Source organism: Chaetura pelagica, unplaced genomic scaffold, assembly GCF_000747805.2.
Source record: "Chaetura pelagica isolate M959 unplaced genomic scaffold, ChaPel_1.0 scaffold275, whole genome shotgun sequence".
Classification (NCBI taxonomy): domain Eukaryota; kingdom Metazoa; phylum Chordata; class Aves; order Apodiformes; family Apodidae; genus Chaetura; species Chaetura pelagica.
This window is the reverse complement of record NW_009953486.1, coordinates 1935853-1956553: the sequence shown is the minus strand read 5'-3', so window position 1 is coordinate 1956553 and position 20701 is coordinate 1935853. Positions and strand designations below refer to the sequence as shown.

The 20701-nt window shown below is 47.3% G+C and overlaps 1 protein-coding gene across 1 annotated transcript; it reads left to right on the top strand.

Moving 5' to 3' along the window:
* Positions 1-453: 453 nt before the first annotated feature.
* SLCO4A1 (solute carrier organic anion transporter family, member 4A1) lies at positions 454-13002 on the top strand. Its single transcript, XM_009998730.1, has 11 exons — positions 454-1270; positions 2289-2379; positions 3319-3440; positions 3751-3862; positions 8442-8596; positions 9279-9474; positions 10060-10225; positions 10783-10955; positions 11320-11384; positions 11894-12042; positions 12853-13002. The coding sequence occupies exons 1-11, from the start codon at positions 454-456 to the stop codon at positions 13000-13002; spliced, it is 2196 nt and encodes a 731-aa protein (XP_009997032.1).
* Positions 13003-20701: the final 7699 nt, after the last annotated feature.

The window sequence follows — 20701 nt, the reverse complement described above, 5'->3', positions numbered from 1 at the left end:
GGTGGCAGAGTGAGCGTTTGGTGTCCAAGCAGGGTCTCTTCAAGAGGAAGGATAAGGGGTTCAGCTGCTTTCAGAGGTGCCTTTTTTCTTTTTTCATTCATAAATGGAATCTTTGGGGTTTGGGTTTTTTTCTGTAATACTAGTGGTGCCCCAATACCTGGGGTACCAACACCCCCATGGGGAGGCACACAGCCTGCTGCACAGTGGATTGCTAATACTTCTTAAAAGAAAAAAGGAAGGGAACAATATTTTATGGTTTTGATCATGGTTTTATATAAATGTATGTGTAAAAATTCTCTCTTCACAGATCAGAATGATCTTGGCTTGAAACTTTCCTGTTTCCCTGCTGATGTAAGTGCCAAAAATTGCATCTCCTGGATAAGCAAGTCCCCACGAAGCCACCCCAGCCACCAGCCCCACCGTGACCTGCTGCTCAGCTCTGCCTTCCTGTTCATGGCAATGCCCCAGAATTCAACTGGAGAAAATGGCTTTTGTTTTGCTCAGACACTCGACTTCTCCCGCCCGTCTCCTTCTCCCAGCCACACCTTTGAGCCCCCGAGCAGGCAGGAGGTGTGTGGCACCCTGCTGAGGAATGGCACCACGTCCTCCAGCGTGCCCAGCCCCTCCAGCTCCAGCGCTGAGCCCCTCTGCTCCACCAGCCCGGCAGAGGAGGACACCCAGTTCAGCCAAGGGATTAAATATGTGTCGGCCGAAGGGGAGGACCTGGTGTGTGGCTGGGGGGGGTTCACCCCTGGGTGCTTACAGCTCTTTAACAATTCTAAGGGCATCTTGTTCTTCCTCTGCGTGGCCTCCTTCCTGCAAGGGATGACGGTGAACGGCTTCATCAACACGGTCATCACCTCCATCGAGCGGCGCTTCGACCTCCGCAGCTACCAGAGCGGGCTGATCGCCAGCTCCTACGACATCGCTGCCTGCATCTGCCTGACCTTCGTTAGCTACTTTGGGGGCAACGGCCACAAGCCACGGTGGCTGGGTTGGGGTGTGCTGGTCATGGGCTTGGGCTCCCTGCTCTTCGCCTTGCCCCACTTCACCACGGGACAGTACGAGGCTCGTTCAGCGGTGGAGGTCGGGGTCTGTGGGGGCAACCAGAGCCTGCCCTGTGCCCAGGCTGGCTCCAGCCTCTCTGGCTACAGGTTTGTCTTCATGCTGGGGCAGCTCCTGCCTGGGATGGGAGCCACACCGCTCTACACGCTCGGTGTCACCTATTTAGATGAAAATGTCAAGACTAACTACTCCCCTGTGTACATTGGTGAGTGGAGCTGGAAGGGCAGCTCGGGGCCCTGGGCTGGGTGGTGGGAGGGAGAGCTGGTCCCTCTGCCTTGGCACCCAATGGCCCACACTGAGCTGTTTCACCAGAGGTGCTCCCAGGCTTTCCTTCCTGATGGCCAGTGAGGTGGCAACCAGAGAGAAGCAGCAGCTGTTGGGGTGGTTTTGATTATTTACAGGCAGGAGCTGTAAGTGCAGCTGGGTATTTCATTCCTGCAGCCCATGCCCTGCAGATCAGGAGGCCCAGGACCAGGCTGGGGAGAACGTGCCCCAGCCCCTATGTGGCATTAGCATCTCTGGCAAACAACCATAAGGCCATACCCCATCTGTGCAAGGAGACATCAGCCCTTTAGTGCCAGGGACAGTCACTGGGATGCTCAGATATTGCTGGAGCAAAGCACAGGCAGGCTTCACTGGGGAAAGAGGCTCAGCTCGCTCCTCTGCTCTTTGTCACTGATTACTTACATTGCCAGACACTTACAGTCCTGTTGGGTGACATTGCTAAAAGGCCTGACCTTGACCTTTCAGCAATGTCAAATTTTAGCAGTCTCCCATATTGGAAGAGGAGATCATCAATAAGTCGATGATCTTTCCACAGCAGCGAATCAAAATAAGTGGCAGTGGTGCCATGTTTAGTGTAGATGTTGCACATTGTCCACAGGGAGACAACAGTCAGCACATTGGCTGTTGGGATGTAACAGCAGGGTCATCTACATCCCTGCTAAGTGATAAAACAGTAGCTACACAAATACGGTTTTCCACTGACCCACAGTTTTGCTACAAAAATTCCCAAGTTGGATACAAAAGTTCCCCTGGGACATGTGAGATGAAGTCTTCTTAAAGCTGTCTGTCTTGGCTTGGGACTGGCCTGGGGAGAAGGGTGTGAGGCAGCAGGAGGCTGAGCATCCCAGATCCAGGAGGGAATCAGGCAGTGGTGCTCTGCAGCATCCCTGCCTCTGAAACTTTGTTATTTGTCTGACACTGTTTGTTTTCCCTTTCAGCTGTTTTCTACACTGCTGCAATCCTTGGGCCTGCAGCGGGTTATCTGGTAGGAGGAATGTTTCTAAATATTTATACTGAAATTGGCAGAGAGTAAGTTGTTAACAAATAATCTTGTTCCTTTTCCTTTGTGCTGTATGTTTCCATTGGGGTAAAAAAAATAACAATAGTAATCTGCAGAAGTGACTTGGTGGCTGGGTGGAAACGTGTCCGTGCTGCTCAACAGTGTTGCTGTGGGGGTGCTGAGGCTGGAAGGGTGGTTTGCATGAGTGCTGTTGCTGGAAGAAAATTGCTGACAAATCTGCCAGCTTAAATCCTTCTTCCCACTGCACTGCCTGTGCTAATGAGGCTACAAGCAGCGGGTGAATTTTTTGAATGAGTTCCCTGATATGGCCAAGCTACTGCTAGTGCTGCTTGTCCTGGTAATCCAGCCAGGATGCTTAGTCCCTCCTTACTTCTGAGTATGTGTAATTTATGCTTATCTCCTTGCAGGCTCTTTGGCAGAAGAATGGGTTTAAAAGGGGGAGCTGGTTTCCATGGGATGGAATGGGTTATTTGGATAGAGCTTTGAGCAGCCTGGTCTACTGAGAAATGTCTCAGCCCGTGGCAAGGGGTTAGAACTAAGTGATCTTTAAGGTCCCTTCCAACCCAAACCATTCTGTGATTCTATGATTTCCCCCTGTTTTCTTGCACAGAGTAGCTCTGGGGAGGGACAAGGATCATATCAACCCCAAAGCGCAAATGAAAGGAGGAGAGATGAATGTGCAAGCTAGAGATTAAAGCAGAATTAAACCATGTAGTTTCAAAGGCTCATTGAGTGTTGTGCTCTCCAGTAGGGCAGGCAGTGCCCTGCTGTGCCAGGAGGGATGTTGGATGTGGCATCCCCAGCAGATCACCATGGGAGAGGCCAGACCTCATTTCCTTCACTGATGTTCCCCTCATGTCCTCTGGGCCCCCCAGCTTCAGTGAGAGGCACGCTGAGCTTTCCCACTCAGTCTCTCTCTTGTGTCCTCTTGCCTTCATTTCTTGCAGGGTTGACATCACCCCGGAGAACACGCTGTGGGTGGGGGCCTGGTGGATCGGCTTCCTTGGGGCTGGAGCAGCCTCCCTCCTCATCTCCATCCCCATCCTGGGGTATCCCCAGCGCCTCCCAGGTAGGTGGTCCCAGGGAATTGGGGCTGGGGCTGTGTGGGAATCGTGCTGGCCCTGAGGCTTGCATGTTTGTGCATGTTTGTAGCTGGGGGCACAGGAGCAGAGCAAGAGCTTACAGTGCTTAAACTGTAATTCCTACATGGATTTCACCCCCTTGGCTTTCCAGCTGCCCGTTTCCCTGCTCCTTCTTTGCAGTCACTGGTGGAGGGAGGATGTCATGTTGCATTTTCCCCTTGCAAATCCACCGTTTTGGTAGCATCCACATCCTGTGTCTCACGTTGCTCTTTGTTCCCATGTGCCTCTTGTTTCCAGGATCCCAGCGGTACATCGTCATGAGGGTCTCAGAGGCTCATCAGATAAAAGACGGGAGTCACAAAAAAGCATCGGATCCTGACTTTGGGAAAACAGTTAAAGACCTACCTCGGTGAGAAACCCCCCAGAGGTTCAGGAAGCCCTCCCCAGAAGCAAGAGGAGTGGCCCAGACTGAGCTTGTCTTTTGTGACACCAGCTAAAAGGTTTTGCCAATCCTCAAACCTGGCAATGACACGTTCTTGCTGAGAAGGTTGCAAAGCACCTGGTCCTGTCAGCATCTGGAAGCTCTCAGAAATTGGGCTGGACTAGTAGTTGTGCTGGGGACCATGTGGTAGAGCAGGGGACAAGGTGCTGGCCTTGTCTTACATCCATGTGTGGAGTCCACCTGCAGCCCTAGGCAATGTGCTGAGTTGCACCAGGAGAGGGCTGGCGCCAGCCTTGAGACGATGGGAGATGCGCAGGTGTTGCCATCTCGTTCCCTCTCCCCAGCAGCGTTATTTCTTCCTGCCTGCTCATGTCTGGCCTCACCTGGACCAGCTTGGTGTTATTCAACATCTCCTCCTCTTTGTCCCCTTGGGGCTTTTCCTTTCCTCTGTTTTTGTTTGTGTTAGATCTGTTTTGTCCTTTTCATGAGAAAAGAGAGGAAACAGAACCCAGACTCTTACAGCTCCATTCCAAATCCAGGGAACAAGATATCCTGCACTGTAGCTTTCAGTTCCCTTCCTCTTTTATTCTTAGTTGTCTTTTTTTTTTTTTTTCTTTTGCCTTGCATCTTCCAGCCACCTATTATGTGTTACTACTTCTTCTCTCTCCAGCAAAGCAGTGACACAGCAGCGTGGGTAACCCCAGGGCAATGTGGTGTGGGAGGTTTGGTAGGAAGTGGTTCAAAGGAATTCTGGGTGGGAACATGTGGGTGGCCAAAGCAAGATATGCTCTTTTCACCTGGAAATATTTGGTATGGATCTTTGAAATCTTTCATGATTTCTTTTTTGTTTGTTTTAAGTTGTGTTTCCAAGGGAGGCAGGGTAGAGGTGCTGCCTTATTTGCAGCTTGGCTTTAGCTGTTGTGCAAGCTGTGGATGTTGCAAAGATGGCTGGATGACAATTGCTTTGGGAGCTTGCCATCAATAAGGGGGGTTTTCTTTTTCATATTTCTCCCAGCACTGTTTATTGGGAGGAGTTTACATCTTCGTGTGATGGCTGCTCCATGCAAAGGTAAACATTCAGTGCTGCCAAACCCTGGGCTGCTGCCAGCAACTACTCCTGAACCTCCTATGTGGAATTTGCCTTTGTGCTGGCAGGGGAGGAGTGAAGCAGGTGCTCAGTTTGGGAGTTTTCAGCAGCAGTTGCTCTGTGTTGTGTCAACTCACGTTGGTCTGAATTTCTTGGAGATTTGGTAGGAAGTTTACCAGGGGTTAAGGCAGTTTTATGAAGAATATGAGATAGAGCAGATTTCAATACTGTTATTAAATGGCATTCTTGACTGGGTGCCATTTTCCGAGGTCATGGTTTATTCTCTGCACGGAAATTGAATTCAAAACCTGCATTTAAATAATGGTGAGGCTATGACTGAAACCAAGACAAACAGGGCAGTAGAGAGGGGTGAAATTCAGTGGCTGGTGCTTTTCTTGCTTTTCTTGCTGATCTGGAACAAAACTCCCACTGTTCCTTGGTGAAGGCTGCCAGAGTGACAGGTACAGAGGCAATCCTTCCCCAGGAGCATCTTCTCTCACAACTTGCTCCTGAAGAACAAACATCTGAAGGTGAACAACTGGTATCAAGCAATTCAGATCAGTCCAGACCTTAGTGTGGCTTTCGTTTGAAAGCAAAAACCCAACAGACTTTTGTGTTCCCTGCTTTTGATTAGTAAAAGGGAAGTGCCTTAAAGGGTTTCTATTCTGGAAACTTGCATTAAAGAGAAGATCACATCTGTGTGTGCAGCTCCTGGGGACACATGGACCAGGCTGGAGAGCAAGGCCAAAGGACACTCTTGCTTTTGTTTTAGTAAGGGATTAGGCACTGCACATTTTGTTGCAGTACAGACAGTAGGAGTTTCACAAAGAGAAACAGAAATACTGATGAAATAAAATACTATTCCATGGTGTCAGGTCCTTTCTAAGTGAGCTTAATGAATTGCTGTATTCACGGTGCTGCTGAAGAGCAGGAGCTTGCAGGGATGCAGGTTGTACAGCTTAATCCTCTGCCATGAAAAGACTTCTGTCTAATTCTTCAGTTGAAAAGGCCTGATAAAATAGCCTTTTCCTTTCTCTAGTTCTGTAGGATTGCTCTCATGAAATACTCCCTGCTGTTAGCACAGAGGGATTCCAACAGAAGACACACAGAGCTGTGCCAGGAGAGGAGGCTTTGGCCCAGTGAGCTGTGGGACAGTGTTTGTGAAAATCACTCACTGTCAAGGTCTGATCTTCAACATGAGAAGCTATGGCCAATATTTCACTCATCCCTCTCAGATTAGGTGGAAGGATGAGGCTTTTGTTTGTCTCACAGTTTTTCCACAGCTTCTGTGTGTTGTAAAGGCAGGTGGGTTTACATTCCTGCAGGACATACATACTGCCCTCTGTTCCCTTGGTGGTGGTGACAGCAGGGATCACTTTGTGCTGGAAGAGTCCCTGTTCACACGCTCTTAAGATTGCATAAATATCTGTCTGCCACTACTGACTCATTAGCTTGTGGTCATACTCTGTTACAGTACCCTGGCCATGTAGGTGTTCCTCAGAGGAGCAGGCTCTGCTGATACAGGTGGTCCCAACCTACACAGCAGGACCATTACCTGAGGAAAAAGTACCCATATGTGCCCATAGCAGTAAAGACTTGCAGGATCAGGCTTTTATAGGTGGTGGGATTCTTCTCTTGGAAGTACTGAGCCTTCTGAAATCCCTTTGGCTGCCAGAACTAAGAACAGACAAGACTGTTCAAGAGTTAGGTGTTTTCTGGGTGTGACTGCAGTCCTTCTGGTAGCAATAAAAAGGTCCATGTTGACTTTGCATATACCATAGCTCCTCACAACTACGTCTTCTGTCTGTAAACAGATTAAATTGCCTGAGTAAATCCTTACTCTTAGAGCTGAAAGGAATCCCTCTTCATTTTCCTACCTGTGAGCTTTGGCCAACAGGCATGAAGTCACACTAGTGCCAGAGGACAACTCCTCTTCTCTTCTCTCTTGAATTCTAAAAAGGTGAAGGCACTGTGTGGCCTCAGCCACAAGTGTGTTCTCACTAAGAGATTACATTTTGTGCTTCCAAACAAAGCACAGTTGAAAAGATCATTTCAGGAAAATAGTTAATTAAACTAAACTAATCCCAACAACTAGGCAATTGTTAGTGTAAAGTCGCCTGTAATCAAGGTGTAAGAATGTGTGGTATTTCAGTCTTTTGGCTTCCTTGTTCTTATGGTATAAAGAAATTCTTCACTTTATGTGGGTAAAGTTGCATAAATCTGGTGCTGAGTCTCAGCACGTCTCTCACTTGTTTGTACTACAGTTGGTTTTCTCTGATGTCACATTTCCTCCAAAGCAGTAGGTGGGAAGTGACTGTGCCTTTCAGTTCAGCCAGCATCTCACGGCATCCCTGTCCCTGCCATTGCTGCAGGATCCCAGGTTTGTGCCTGTCTCAGGAATGGGATGAACTGTGGTACTGGTCTGGGGGAAAGTCGTGTAGCAGAATTTCCAGTTCATTACAAAACGCCTCGTGGAAAGTTGTGTGAACCCTCTTAGTCCAATATCCAAGCAAGTGAGAGGTAATTGAGACCATCCCATGTGCCCGAGGGTGTTTCTGTGTCTCAGAGATGGAATCACTGCTGGATCATCTTTCTGCATATAAATGACACATGGCAATTTTTCAGGCATATCTGTGGCTCTCTCCTAAATCCTGCTGGCTTGAAATTAAAACGTGTAAGTCGAGCAAATACATTAAGCTTAACGTAAAACTATGCTTAGATTGTGGGAGAAAGATGGGTTTCTGTGGGCTAGAAGGTGTCTTGGAAGTGTTTCCTCCATACAGAAAGGCTTGCTTGGTATTTCCTCTGAGCTGCAAAACATCCAGGGTTATCAGAGATTGGTATTCTCAGGAAGAGGTGGGTGCACATGAGGAGCACGTGTGTATGTGAGGATGTAACACAGCTTTGTTCCCTGCTCTCAGTTGATTTGGGAAGCCCAAGATAACAGCCATCAGGGACTGATAAATCCTTGAAATGATGGAGATTTGGTGAGGAGTAGTGTCCTTCCAGGAATGGAAAATACTCAGATTATTCTCTAAGCATGTGTTAGGTGCTTGAAGACAGTCAGGACAACAACCAATTGGAATAAGAGCCAGAGCAGATTGGTGCATAAGAGACATTACATATAAAGGCAAAGTTTGAAGGCAGACTTGTTGACCTCCATCTACAATGGAGACTGTCTCCACAAAGCACTGATATCTCACTGCAGGTACATCAGGAGAGGTGAGAGTACCCTCAGCATCCTTCCTTGGCTTGTAGGACTCAGTAAGTCTAAGTGGAGAAGCTCACTGCTCTTCAAAATCCATTAGCTCCCTTTTGTGGTTTTGTTTTTTGGGAAGAAGCAGCATGATGGGATTCTGCCTCCTCTTGCACAGGGCCCTTCTGACTTGAAGACAGGGGACAGACCTGAAATCAAAATGTGCCACAGTGATTCAGTTCCAGTATGTTTGCCTTTCCCAGATCAGTACTGCTGCTTCTGAAGAACCCCACCTTCATCTTCCTCTGCTTAGCGGGAGCAACTGAAGCCACCCTCATTGCTGGGATGTCCACATTTGGGCCCAAGTTCCTGGAGTCTCAGTTCAGTTTAAGTGCCTCTGAGGCTGCTACCTTTTTTGGTAAGGAAACCAGGTTTTTGCAATGTCTTCCTATTTTGCCTACAAAGACAAGAGCTCTGTAGCTCCTTTAGAATGGAGACAAGAAGGCTCTGCAGTTCATTCACAGACCAGTCATCTGCTTCAGCTCTTAGACAGGATTGTTTCCCATCAGCTCATCTATTCCAGCTGCTTTTTCAGAGCTGTATCTACTGACATCAAGAGGAAATGTGTCACTTTTGTAGCCAGCTGTTACCCTCTAGAGGAAGGCAAAATAATTGTAGTCTGTTCCTTCTAGTCCATTATGAGGAAACATTAACTAAATGTTGCCTCTAACAAGGGATGTCTGAACTGGGGGATGTATTTGTCAGCATCCCAGAAGTGGGGAGATCCTGGCTGAGCTGCCGTATCGCAGGCTGAGGAAGTGGTGTCCAAGCATCAGTACCCACGATGTGGCCCTCAGAGTCAGTTTTAAGATCTCTTGATAGGAAGAGCTGCCTTACCAGGCTTGTGCCATGATACCTGAGCTGTTACGGAGGACCACCTACTGTAGCAAAGTCCACTGAACTTCCACCAAGAAGCCATGCAGCAAAACGAGGGGTTATTCTCATGCAGGCAGGCTGCAGTTAATGTATTTAGACACAAAAGCTCCTTGCTGACATTTCTAAACTTGCATGTTTGGGGTTTTTTCCCTCCTCTTTTTCAGGTTATTTGGTCGTGCCAGCTGGAGGGGGAGGCACATTCCTGGGAGGATTCCTTGTGAATAAATTTAAACTCCGATGTTCAGGAATCATCAAGTTGTGTTTACTTTGCACAGTGTCCAGCCTGCTGGCTATATTCATTTTTTTTATTCACTGCCCTAATGTGCCGATGGCAGGAGTGACCCAGATGTATGAGGGAAGGTAAGAACAACCATCCTATCTGTCTTGTGCTGCATGGCCCTGGTCAGAATAGGAGAATAACTCCAAATACACAGTGCTAGTGGTAGTCAGGTGTGAGTGTGTTGGGAATCATGTCCAGTCAGTCTTAAAGGCAGGCACTGAGGGTAAGATCCAGAGGATAGATGTCCTAATTTTTGCATCTAGTTAGAGTTTGTGGAAGAGGTTTCCTCTTCAGTGAGGGAAGGGAGACCAGTAGCACTAGAGTGAGATGCTCTGCTCTTCAGTTTCCTTCACAGGTCCCCCATCTCTATCAGTGGGATACCCTGGGCTAAAAGAGGGAATCTCCTCTCCAAATGGAGGTGTGTCCCTATGAGCTGGTTACTTAAACTCCCTTGCTAGCTGTGGCATAGAGGCAGATCCAGGGCACAATTCCTCTTCATGGTTAAAATTGGGTGAGATGAAGCCCTTCCCAAGCCTGGCTTTATGCTACCTGGTGATCCACCACATCTCTTACAATCTCCCTTTATCCTTCTCTTGTTCTACCCACTTCCTCCTGAAAAATGCTGTTCTGTGTCTCCCCACTGACTGTTTCTGTGTTTCCCTTAGTGCTTTGCCTGGTGGCCACCTAAACCTGACAGCAGCCTGCAACGCTGAGTGTGGCTGTCGCCAGGAGACCTACAGCCCTGTCTGTGGGAGAGATGGCATTATGTATTACTCCCCCTGCCATGCTGGGTGCAAAAAAGTATCTGAAAACCTCAAGAATGGCAAGAAGGTATGTCTGAAAGCACTGTGTACTTGCAGGGTGGTGGCACACCTTTGGACTGATTTGGCTGGCTCTGCAAAAGTGTCCCCAGGTTTGCAAAGCAGTGGAAAAGCCAGTGCAGGATGGATGCTCTCAGGTCATGCTGGTTTGTATCCTTCATGTGTTCAACCAGTTTTGCCTCACTCCAGGTCAAACTGCCCTGAAATCCATGTTAAATCTCCCAGGCAGGCAGGGAGCTTGGTAGGCACCTAATTCCTGTCCCAAATCTTGTTGTGGGCCTTGAATGAAAATGATGCACCTCCTCATCCTTCCAGCATGTTGCTCATATTGACAGGCAAAGGCCCAAGAAGGGTAACAATGACATTCAGTGTTCAAGGGCTGCCTGGCAAAGTTAATTTCCCTTATTTAACAACCTGTTTTAAAACAGAGGTGTGTCAAGAATGCAGCTTGATTACTGCTTCACTCCAGATGTGTAAACCAGCTGGATTCTGTCCTCCCTGACTTTTGTTTTTTAAAGCTTTGGCTATCACTGCTTGGCAAACCACCCACTGACCTTTCTTTCCCAGGTCTATCATGAGTGTAGCTGTATTGAGAAAACCTTCCTGCCTGGCCCCGGCAATGCAGAGGCAGGGAAATGCACCTCCTCATGTGAGAAAAGGCCCCTGCTCCTGTTCTTCATGTTTGTGGTGATTCTCTTCACCTTCCTGAGCAGTATTCCTGCCCTGACCGCCACTCTGCGGTAAGCACAGGATGACCTTGTCTCTACAAGAATTCACCTTTCCTCTTTATCCTCCTGGCTCAAGCCATGAGGAAGGTGTGATGGGAAGCACCTCACTACTGGCAGCCTGGAGACATTCTGATAAATTCCCTGTCTAGCTGGGAAAGCAAATTTTAGCATTGACACCCTTGTTTTCTGACACTGGGCACCCACATGTGTGTCCCAGTTTGCAGCGGTGGTGGAGGGGTGTTGCACTGGGGTGAACCTCAATCTCCAGAGGGGGTGGAGGACACAAGCATGCTGGACCTGAGTGCATGGTGTCACAGGGCAGGGAGGTGCCATGCAGCCTGGCAGCATTTTTAAACAGACCCCTTTTGTTCCCCAGGTGTGTCTCTGACAGGCAGAGGTCATTTGCACTTGGGATCCAGTGGATCGTGGTACGAACACTAGGTATGGAACAGGGAGAACCTGAGCATCCATGGGGTCTGTGGGCCATGTGGAGTGTGTGCCAAGCTGTTACCTAGGCATAACATGACAAAACACAGGTTGCAAAAAAAGGGGGTAGAGGACATGTTGCTGGAAGGAGGATGTTTTCTCTTTTTTGCTATTATTCAGAAAAACCTAATTCCCTTTGTATGTGATGGCAAACTGAAGGATCCTGTAACATCTCACAGGTGGAGCTGAAGAGCTGAGTCTGAGCAACCTGTCCTTATTTTAAGAAAAAAAAAGGAGCAGAGACATTGAGGTTCCTGTGTTTGTCTCTTGTCTCCTGTGCAACATGTAGGTCAGGATGGTGAGAAGACCCTCTGAAATCTCAGATCTTGAATGTCAGTGTATTTGGGATACCTACAGCTGTAGGGGTTGCAGCAGAGACTGATGCTTTCTGCAAGCACTTCATGTCTTAAAACGCTGGTGCCTCAGCTCTGCCTAAAGTGAAGGTCCTCTCTCTCTTTCCACAGGAGGCATCCCTGGCCCCATTGCCTTCGGGTCCATGATTGATAAATCCTGCCTGCTCTGGCAGGACCAGTGTGGTGAGCAAGGTTCATGCTACGTCTACCAGAACTCAGCCATGAGCCGCTATACCCTCATCGCTGGCCTGGTCTACAAGGTGATGCTGCCTCATAACTTCACTCTCTGATAAAACAAGCAGGTCTTTAGGAGACACTGGGAGAGAATTTTACAAAATTGGGTTGTCCTGACCCCCGGCCCAGATTAGACCTTCACACAAGAAATGTTCTCAGGGAAGGCAAAAGCTCCGTTTGCTTCTTGCCAGGTGATGGTGCTCCAGGCACCACCATTCTCTTAAACTGCCGTGACTTCCTAGGCTTCCAGCTCCTGCTGCACCATATCAAATATCTCCTCCCAGCAGTTAGCAAAGGGAATTTTTGCTAGAAATGGAGTAAAATACAGAACTGCAGCATGTTAGTGAGAGAGAGGGGTGGCATCCTGGGCAGGCTGTAAATAACTGGTCCCCAGTCACTGCTAGAAAATAAGAGAGCTAAGCTGTATATTTCTTACTTATTAGCTGAAAACCATAGTTTTGACTGTTCCTGCATAATTTTGACTGCTCCCAAATCCACTTGCCCTGGATAGCAGTGTTTAGCAATTGTTGTGATAAAGAGGCTTTCAAAAGCCTTCCAGCAAGTGGCTGGGGCAGTGTCAGTCTGCAGGTTGCTGTGCTCCAGGCATCCATCTGGGACTGAGCAGCTTTGCAGATTCTCACTGTCCCATTGCTACGGGATGGCTAAATTCAGATGTTTACCCACTTCAGCTCTGTGAGCTGGTCTGCTGCCCAGCTGGTCTGCATCTGGTCTGCATCATCTCCTCAAAGCTTGGTCAGCAGATCTCATCCCAAGTGAGGGCTGGGTGCCTGGTTTTGGGGGGAGCAGAGAGTAACAGGATGTCTTGGTGGCTGCAGGTTCTTGGGACAACCTTCTTTGTAGTTGCCTGTTTACTCTACAAACCCCCACCAGCGGAGTCGGCTCCAGGCAGCTCAGATGTGTCTGAAAATGGCAACTGTGGCCTCCGGGAACACAAACCTTCACTGCCTGTTGAAGAGGATGTATAGCTCTGTGCACCTGGAAGTGACTTTTTCAGTCTTTAATATTCAATGGGAAGATGTTATGCAGCCCCGAGGGGGGTTAAATTAATAGTAATACTAATCACTTTTTTTTTTAATTCAGGAGAAGTAATTTAATTAACCACTGGTGTGCTTGCTATTTTCTTAACAGCAGAAGCACATTTAAAAATGTGTGTTGATGCCATAAGCAGTTATTTTATTTAATTTAAAGAAAGGGCTACTCTAGCTTTATTCTATGTCTGTGACAAGCAAGGACCACATTCTCCACTCGTGGAAATATGCACCAGTAACTCCAATGGAGCATGGGGAGTGTAAATCACCAGAAGATCTGGTCCCTAATATCTTAATTGTAGAGCCAACTGTAGCAAAACTTCTGTTGAGACTTCCCAAGCCTGGACAGAGCCCTGCTGCCCTGCAGCCTGTGTTGCAAAGGGGACAACTGGCTCTTAAATTACTGTATGCAAAGTGGATGGCCCCAACAGTGTCCTCCTTCTTCCTGTGACACGCAGCATTGCTCCTTTTGTTCAGGAGCAAGTTATCTAATTATGCAAATCCATGTGACTGTGCAATGGGAGGCAGGTTTGAGATGAGATTTGCCTGGCAAATTTCTCAGTACACTACAGGCAGCCAGGCAGCCCTGGGGCTGCCGAGCTCTGTACCTTCACTGCCTCACTTCCTTGCACAGTTTACACCGTGGTGACACTTCACTTATTTTTTCTTGTGTTGTTTAACAATACCTTTTGTAACATCCTGTGCAAAACTTGAACTGATTTCTTGCTGTTTGTTGGGTGTGGGAAGACATGAGGTACAGATCTATGCAATGCTTCTCTTTGGTCCCTCTGGAAAGACAAAGCTTGGGTTGATGAGAAATGTCAGGCTGAATTTCATTTGTCTCTAGACCACTGGCTTAGGGGATTGCTTTTCCTAAAGACTGACATCCTGTGGAAAGAGGGTGCTGTCTGGTTGCTGGCCTGTTTGCACATGGAGAGGGCAGCATCCCCAAAATGACCTTTGAATGTGCACTTGCATTATTGACCAGGACCTTTCTGAGGGGAAAACGTGGAATTTGGGCAGGTATGTCTGGCTTCCCTCTCAACCCAGATCAGGTGAGGTTAGTGCTTAGTTTGCCTGTGTTTGCACAGCCACGCTAGCCAGGTATGGCTCTGGGGAGGCTGTGACTGGCCCCTGGAGTCCTACACTGGATAAACCATGTTCTTGGGGACGGGACCTACATTATTGAGCTGCAAAACTGGCACTTCTTGTGTGCCAGATGCTAATTAGAATTACTTTGTAGATATTTTTGTATATTTTGTGTGGTTATGTGTTCATAAATGGACACAGGATGGACATTTGTTTCCTTTGTTAGCAAAGAACTGATTCTCAGAGCAGGGGCAAAGTCATTCCTGTTGCAGACAGGGATGGTGGTGCTGGGAATGTGGTCAATCTTTAGGTCTGTGGCAGTCAAGAAAGGACCTTCTTCAATTCACAGATTCCCTTCCACCAAAGTCTGGTAGTGATATTTCCACTTCCAAAGCTCTTGTTTCTTGGCCTCTGTCAAGTGCTGGGAGAGACTTGAGCACCTCCAGTGACTGCTGGAAAAATTAGAAATGGTCAGGGTGACTTTTTGGTGCTTGAACACTGGCAGCTGGTGCAGCTTTGATGGGGCACAGCCTGCAGGAGACCCCTCTTTTTTCCAGGGAGGCAGGATTAGACCCACTGATGCAGAAATGAACTCCAACACCAAAGGCTTCTTCACAGCCTCCACCTGGGTTTGGAGCCACCTGAAAACACCAGTCTTTCTCCAGGCCTTGCCCAACAACTGCCTTTCCCAGCTTCCAGATACTTTGGGTACGAGCAGGGATCTTCAGTGGGGAAAATGCATGAATGTATTTTGGGAACATATTTTATGTATGGCGTATTTATGAAAGCTAGATGTTTTTCTTAATATATATGGATATTGCAAGGCAATTCTAGTGTTTATAAAACTAGCTTTATCTGAGTGTGTTGTTTCCAGAGCAAAAGATAAGCTCATGGGATTGTGGGTGTTTATTATGTTGCTGTGGGACTGGTAAGTCATGGATTTCAATAAGCAGCAACAAGGATTTCCTGTGCCATAAGCAGGTTAGGTAGGTGTACAGGTAACTTAAAATATTTGAAAGTATGTTTCTCAGTCTCATATGAAGTATTATATTGCTATAAAAGTGTAGAAATATAATCAGTATTTCACAGGTACTTGTGTTTGTGGGTTTTTTTGTTTGTTGTCACCCTTTCCCAGCCACTGTTCTTGGCAGGGGATCCGCGTTGTCTGGGAAGATGGTGCCACAGAACCTCTTGCTAACAGGGTGAGGGCCACCCTGTGGGGGTCCAGGCTTCATAGCAGGTCATCTTGGTGTCTCCAAGGAAGAGAGTTGGGTTTTAGGTTTGTTCTTGAATCATAGTATCAACAAAGAACTTCATGGCTACAGGAGCTGCAGGCAGCATCTCTGGTAGGACAGAAGGTGATACTGACACAGTGTGGGCTGCTGGCTCCTACTGACTCATCCGCTCCTCCTGAGACAGAGAATAATTGTTTTTGAAGGCAAAATGAGATTTTTGGTTGCTGGGGAGAAACAACAAGAAGGCAATACCTTTGCTGTCCTCCTTAATCAACAGGCCAACCCTGTTAAAGCCATTGAGCTTCCCTCGGACCTAGGCTGCATAAAGGAGGTCACAGTCCTGTGTCATGTAGGGTTTGTTAAGGGTTGATTCATGGTGGGAAAGAATACAAACAAACAGGGGTTGGTATTGAGGAAAAGCAACATGGAAGTAAAACAAACAAGCCCCCAGCAGGGAGTTCAAGCAGAAAGAGCTGAATGTTATTTTTATATATATATATATATATGACAAAACCCCAGGCAGTCACTGAGTTGTTTTTGTCAACTGAAGAGCCTGAGTTTGAGGGAGGCTGTGGTGAGGGGGTATTGGTCTCTTCACCCAAGTAAAAAGCAACAGAGCAAAGGGAAATGAACTCAAGTTGTGCCAGGGGAGGCTTAGGTCAGATAGTAGGGAAAAAAACTCTTTACTGAAGGGGTTGTCAGGCCCTGACACAGGCTGCCCAGGGCACTGGTGTGGTAACCATCCCTGAAGGCACTTAAAGGCCCCTAGATGTGGTGCTGAGGGAGACTGTTTAGTGGTGACCTCGGCAGTGCTGGCTTAACTGTTGGACTTGATCTTAAAGGTCTTTTCCAACCCAAACCGATTCCATGACCCAAGGATGGGTTTGAGGGGCTCCCTATCCCTTTCTGTGCTGCCAGAGCCTCAGGTCCTCACCTGGGTGAGCAGCAGAGCCGCGGTGCCTCCTCACCCCCTCACCTTCCCTTCCTTCCCTTCCTTGCTTGGGAGATAAGGGATCACCCACGGGCCCCGGTACCATTAGATGCCAACGGAGCCGGCGGGACGGGGAGTGGGGAGGGTGGCGACCCTGGCGGGGCTGGAAACAGGGGCTCGGGGGTCGGTAGGAAGGACAAAAGCAGGGCAGCTATTGCAGCCCAGCAATATGTTTTAGAGGGTCCAAATAAGGTCCAGGGTAAACTTTTAGCGTTCAGGAACAGATCTCTCTGGGGAAAGCAGGTACCATTTGTAACCAGGTGAGATGGCCTGGGAGGGTCTGAACAGACCAGCTGGACTGTTACAAAAGTTGATACATTCTTATTCAGAGCTTTCCCTTCCCAGGCAGGGTTGGAGAGCCCTGAGCTGCCAGCCAAAAGGCAGTTTCTCTCTATATAATGTCCCTTCTTCATTTTCTTCTCCCAAATGTGCTCATTAGTGTCACTCTCAGCCTGAGCCTTTCACTTGCTCTGAGTGAGGGGAAGAGAAATCCCACAACTCCACCTCCCGAAGCAACACCCTCCCCCCTCTGCACTGCATCCAGACTCACCTCTGCCTTTAACCCTAAGACTATCTACCTCTTCTGGGAGGGCAACCTGTGCTGGTCACCCTTCACCTTCGTGTGTGGCTGTTGCTGTGTTGTCACTAGGCTGGAAGTGCAAAGCAAGGATGGCTTTTTGGGGTGAAGGGCTGGCTAAACAGGTACCAGCCTCCCCCCTCCCCAGTGCTGGGGCATGTCCTGGGTTGGAGGCTGGAGCTGTGCAGCTCCTTCCCCTTCACTGATGAAGCTTCGGGTGGTGGAGCTGCTGGGTTTTTTGGAAAACACAACTAGCAAAGAGCTAAGAACTGACCATAAAGGGCAGTAAAGGCAGTGACAGGGGAGCAGTGAGACATCCCTGCCTTGCCACAGGCTGGCAGAGGGGCACATGCAGCACCAGTGCAATCTGGACTGTGCAAGAAGGGATTCATGGGTGACTTCAAATTTTTCCTTCACCAGCCAAGACCAAGCAGTGTTATTCTGCCCAAGCCACATTGGACTTCTCAGGTCTGAGTCTTCTCTTAGGAAAGAAATGGAATTGGCTAAAGTCAACTAATCAACACAGAGTAAGGAACAGAAGTGAGAAAATAATTCAATTACAAGAAGATGAAATCTGTACAACTCCACAGGAGACCCTTGTTTGGTTTTGCTGTGCAGAGAAACCTACCTGTGCTTTCCTACAGTTACAAAGGATGCTTCTTTTGAAGCACAGCAACAACCCCAGGGTGCTCTGGTCCAGCTCCATACAGTGGAAAACTACTTACTGAACCCAGTGGACTCTGGATCAGGTTTGTAATTATCAATTTTTCTTGCTTGCTTTAAAACCAAACAGCACCAAAGAGGAGTGGCAGATTAAAGGAAACTTATACTAAGACACAACTCAGCAAATGCGGTCAGGAGGTTTGTGGGGTGGCTGTGACTCTGCTGCAGGAATGGCACTGGATTTCTATCCAGCAGCTCAAGGGAATTCAGTGGAGCAGAATGTGCTGGCATTTTCAGTGGCCAAAATTTCCTCTGGAATAGTGTGGGGAACAGTTCATCTTCTCTCCCCTCACATAAGACCAAATAAATGCCAAAAATTTTCTTTTATTCCCTCAAGTTTTCATAATGACCTGTGCAAACCAATTTTAGAGGATGAAAATGAGACCATTCTGCTCCTTGAGATGAGGCACAGTGTTTCTTTCCCAGCCAGGGACCCTCCATCCAATTTCCTAGAGACACATAGAAGAATAAATCTCATGTTAAATTAAGAATTTCATTAATGTTACATCCTGCCTGCTTCATTACCAGGTAACACTCTGTCAGTTAATACAGGGACCTGAGAAACCTCCTAAAATTATTTACAATGGGATGAGTTCACAAAAAACTCTCATTACAGACTTACCCTCTAGTAAGGAGGAAGAAGAGCTACTATAAAATGAATATTGCAGTAGTTCAGTGAAACACTAATGCACTAGTAACTATAGAAACTGTAACTCTCGACATGAATGTTCAAGATACTAATGTGCCCAGGTTCAAACTAATATGAAAATTGTGATCTCTTACTATTCCATCAATCTGGCTTTAAAATACAAGATCTGTTCTGAGTGGGGCAGCGTTTTGAAAGCTGATGAAATCACAGCTAAACCTTCCACCTCACAGAGGTAAGAATTAAAAATCATGAGGTATCTGAGCCTTTATGGCATTACAGATCAGATCAGCCCACTGGCTGTCACCTTAGCAATATCTATGAAAAATATTTTAAATAGGAACGTAAATTACCCATCATCTTTGCATGCCTTGATTCCTAAGGATGAGCTGACAGTGGATTTGCCTTGGGAGATGCAGGCACTAATTTTGGTTTTACTCTGGGGGAAAATGGCAATAGGGTCGACCTGGACGAATCAAAAAAAGGTGGATTATTAATTTAACTTGGGTGGGCAATTAACTTCACTGAGCAGTGGGCCCTTGGCTGCCCAAGTGCAGGTGGTGGCACTCACTGTGCTGGAGGCAGCACTCAGGTGGGTCAGGTGAAGTTGTGCCCTTTGCCTTTGCTAGGGGAGAGCTGGCATTGCCTGGAAATGGGGTGAGTGATGCTGAAGGTCTGGGCTCAGAGCAAAAGGTTGTTGGGGACCATTATGTTTGTGCCTTTTTGCATCAGTCAGTCAATGAGGGGTTGTCCATCTAACTGCCTTTTTAAAGACTTGTTGCTCCCTGTATAGGCTTCTCCTGAGAATCAGCCCAAGCTGCTGAAGAAACCTGACCTGAGGCTTTCTGATGTGGGGTTAATTTGTCTTTAACAACATGTAAAAAGTTTCTTTTCCTTTGTTGTTGTTGTCATGTTTTTTTGTTGTTGTTGGTTGGGTTTGTTTTCATGTTGTTTTTTTTCCACATGATAATCTACAATTCCCAACCAGCAAGCTGGGAAAATTATTTAGTTTGTGCAATCCTTTTAACACTTCATTAGGAATATTCCCACATAAAAACATTGCATTGTGTTTCTTTAATTTTCTCTCTGCTCGTGGAGCTGAGTGTGTTACCTGTGTCTGCAAATCAGACAAACAGGAAGAAAACTGATGAAGCCTCAGGACAGTTTATCAGTGTTTTCCAGGGATCCCACATTTTGTAGATCATTATTCTGGACTTGTGAGCATTTCTGGTATCTTATCTGCTTCTTACCTTGCTCTGAATCAGAGGAAGCTCTTCTTCTCTTACAGATAAGCCTCGTGTCATTTTTCCTTAGCTCTATCATTATCATTATCCTGGAGATCTTGGTAGCTCTGCATGGGATGGCTCATGGGAATGCCCAGTTGGGTTTTACATTCCTCATGAATCCTGTGAACATTCTACAAGCAGGAGAGCATCTGGTTCTCAAGATTCACTTCATGTGCTCCAGCTCAGGGGGTGCTGGGGTTTAGAGGGGTCCCTGCTGCAGCCCAGGGCAGACTCTGCCTTCAGCCTCCAGAATTGAACAGCTGGAAGGAGAACTTGAAAGCTTCCCACAGCATTCCCACAACATCCTCTTTCCTGTCCCTAGGGTGGGCACAGGGGGCTGTGAGCAGAGGCACAACCCAGCTGCTCTCCACCCTGGGGTGCCTGGGGAAACACACCCCTCGGGAGCACCCCAGAGCCAGATGGGGGATGATCCTTGGGAGGCAGGAGCTGGAGAGATGGCAGGAGGTGGGGGGGGAGAAAGTGGCTGTAGTCGTGTTTTGCTAATCTAATTAAGCAAAAGAAACATCATTAATGCTCTGCATGTCTAATTGATTAACATTCCCACTAAGCACAAGGTTGCTCTCATTAGCAGAGCTTTAGATCTGCAAACACTGCTTTGCCTCAAGCTGCAAAGATGTTGTGTATGTAGAAGGTGCATCTCATTTCTGCCTTTGTGAAACACTTAGCATTTTTATAGGAATATTAGTGATGAGGAGAAGGGGAGGAGACAGGAGAAAAACCCTAAATACAGAATAAGCAGGGAGTCTTGGAAAGTGAGGGTTTATTTTTGTGTCTTATTAGCAGTCAAAGGGAGCAAGATTTTATTTTTCCCTATCCTGTAACAATCATAAAGATTTTTCTATTCTGCACAAGAAAAAAATATATATATATATTAATCCTTGAGGCTTCAGTGAGCTGAAAGTCTGGAAATGCACCATTCATTTTCATAAAAAAGAATCATATTTCTAAATTCTCCATTTGTATTTCTTTTTTTCCCCCAGTTTTATAAGTATCTAAATGAAAATGCGTTTTGTGCCTAAACCAGAAATTTGGACTTCACAAAAGGGTAAGTGGGAGATTTATATCTCC

Excerpts from the sequence above, each read along its gene's own strand:
- SLCO4A1 (XM_009998730.1), top strand. The coding sequence starts at position 454 with ATGGCAATGCCCCAGAATTCAACTGGAGAAAATGGCTTTTGTTTTGCT. Across the intron at positions 10,226-10,782 it reads ACCTCAAGAATGGCAAGAAG|GTCTATCATGAGTGTAGCTG; the intron begins GTATGTCTGAAA and ends TTTCTTTCCCAG. Across the intron at positions 11,385-11,893 it reads GATCGTGGTACGAACACTAG|GAGGCATCCCTGGCCCCATT; the intron begins GTATGGAACAGG and ends CTCTTTCCACAG.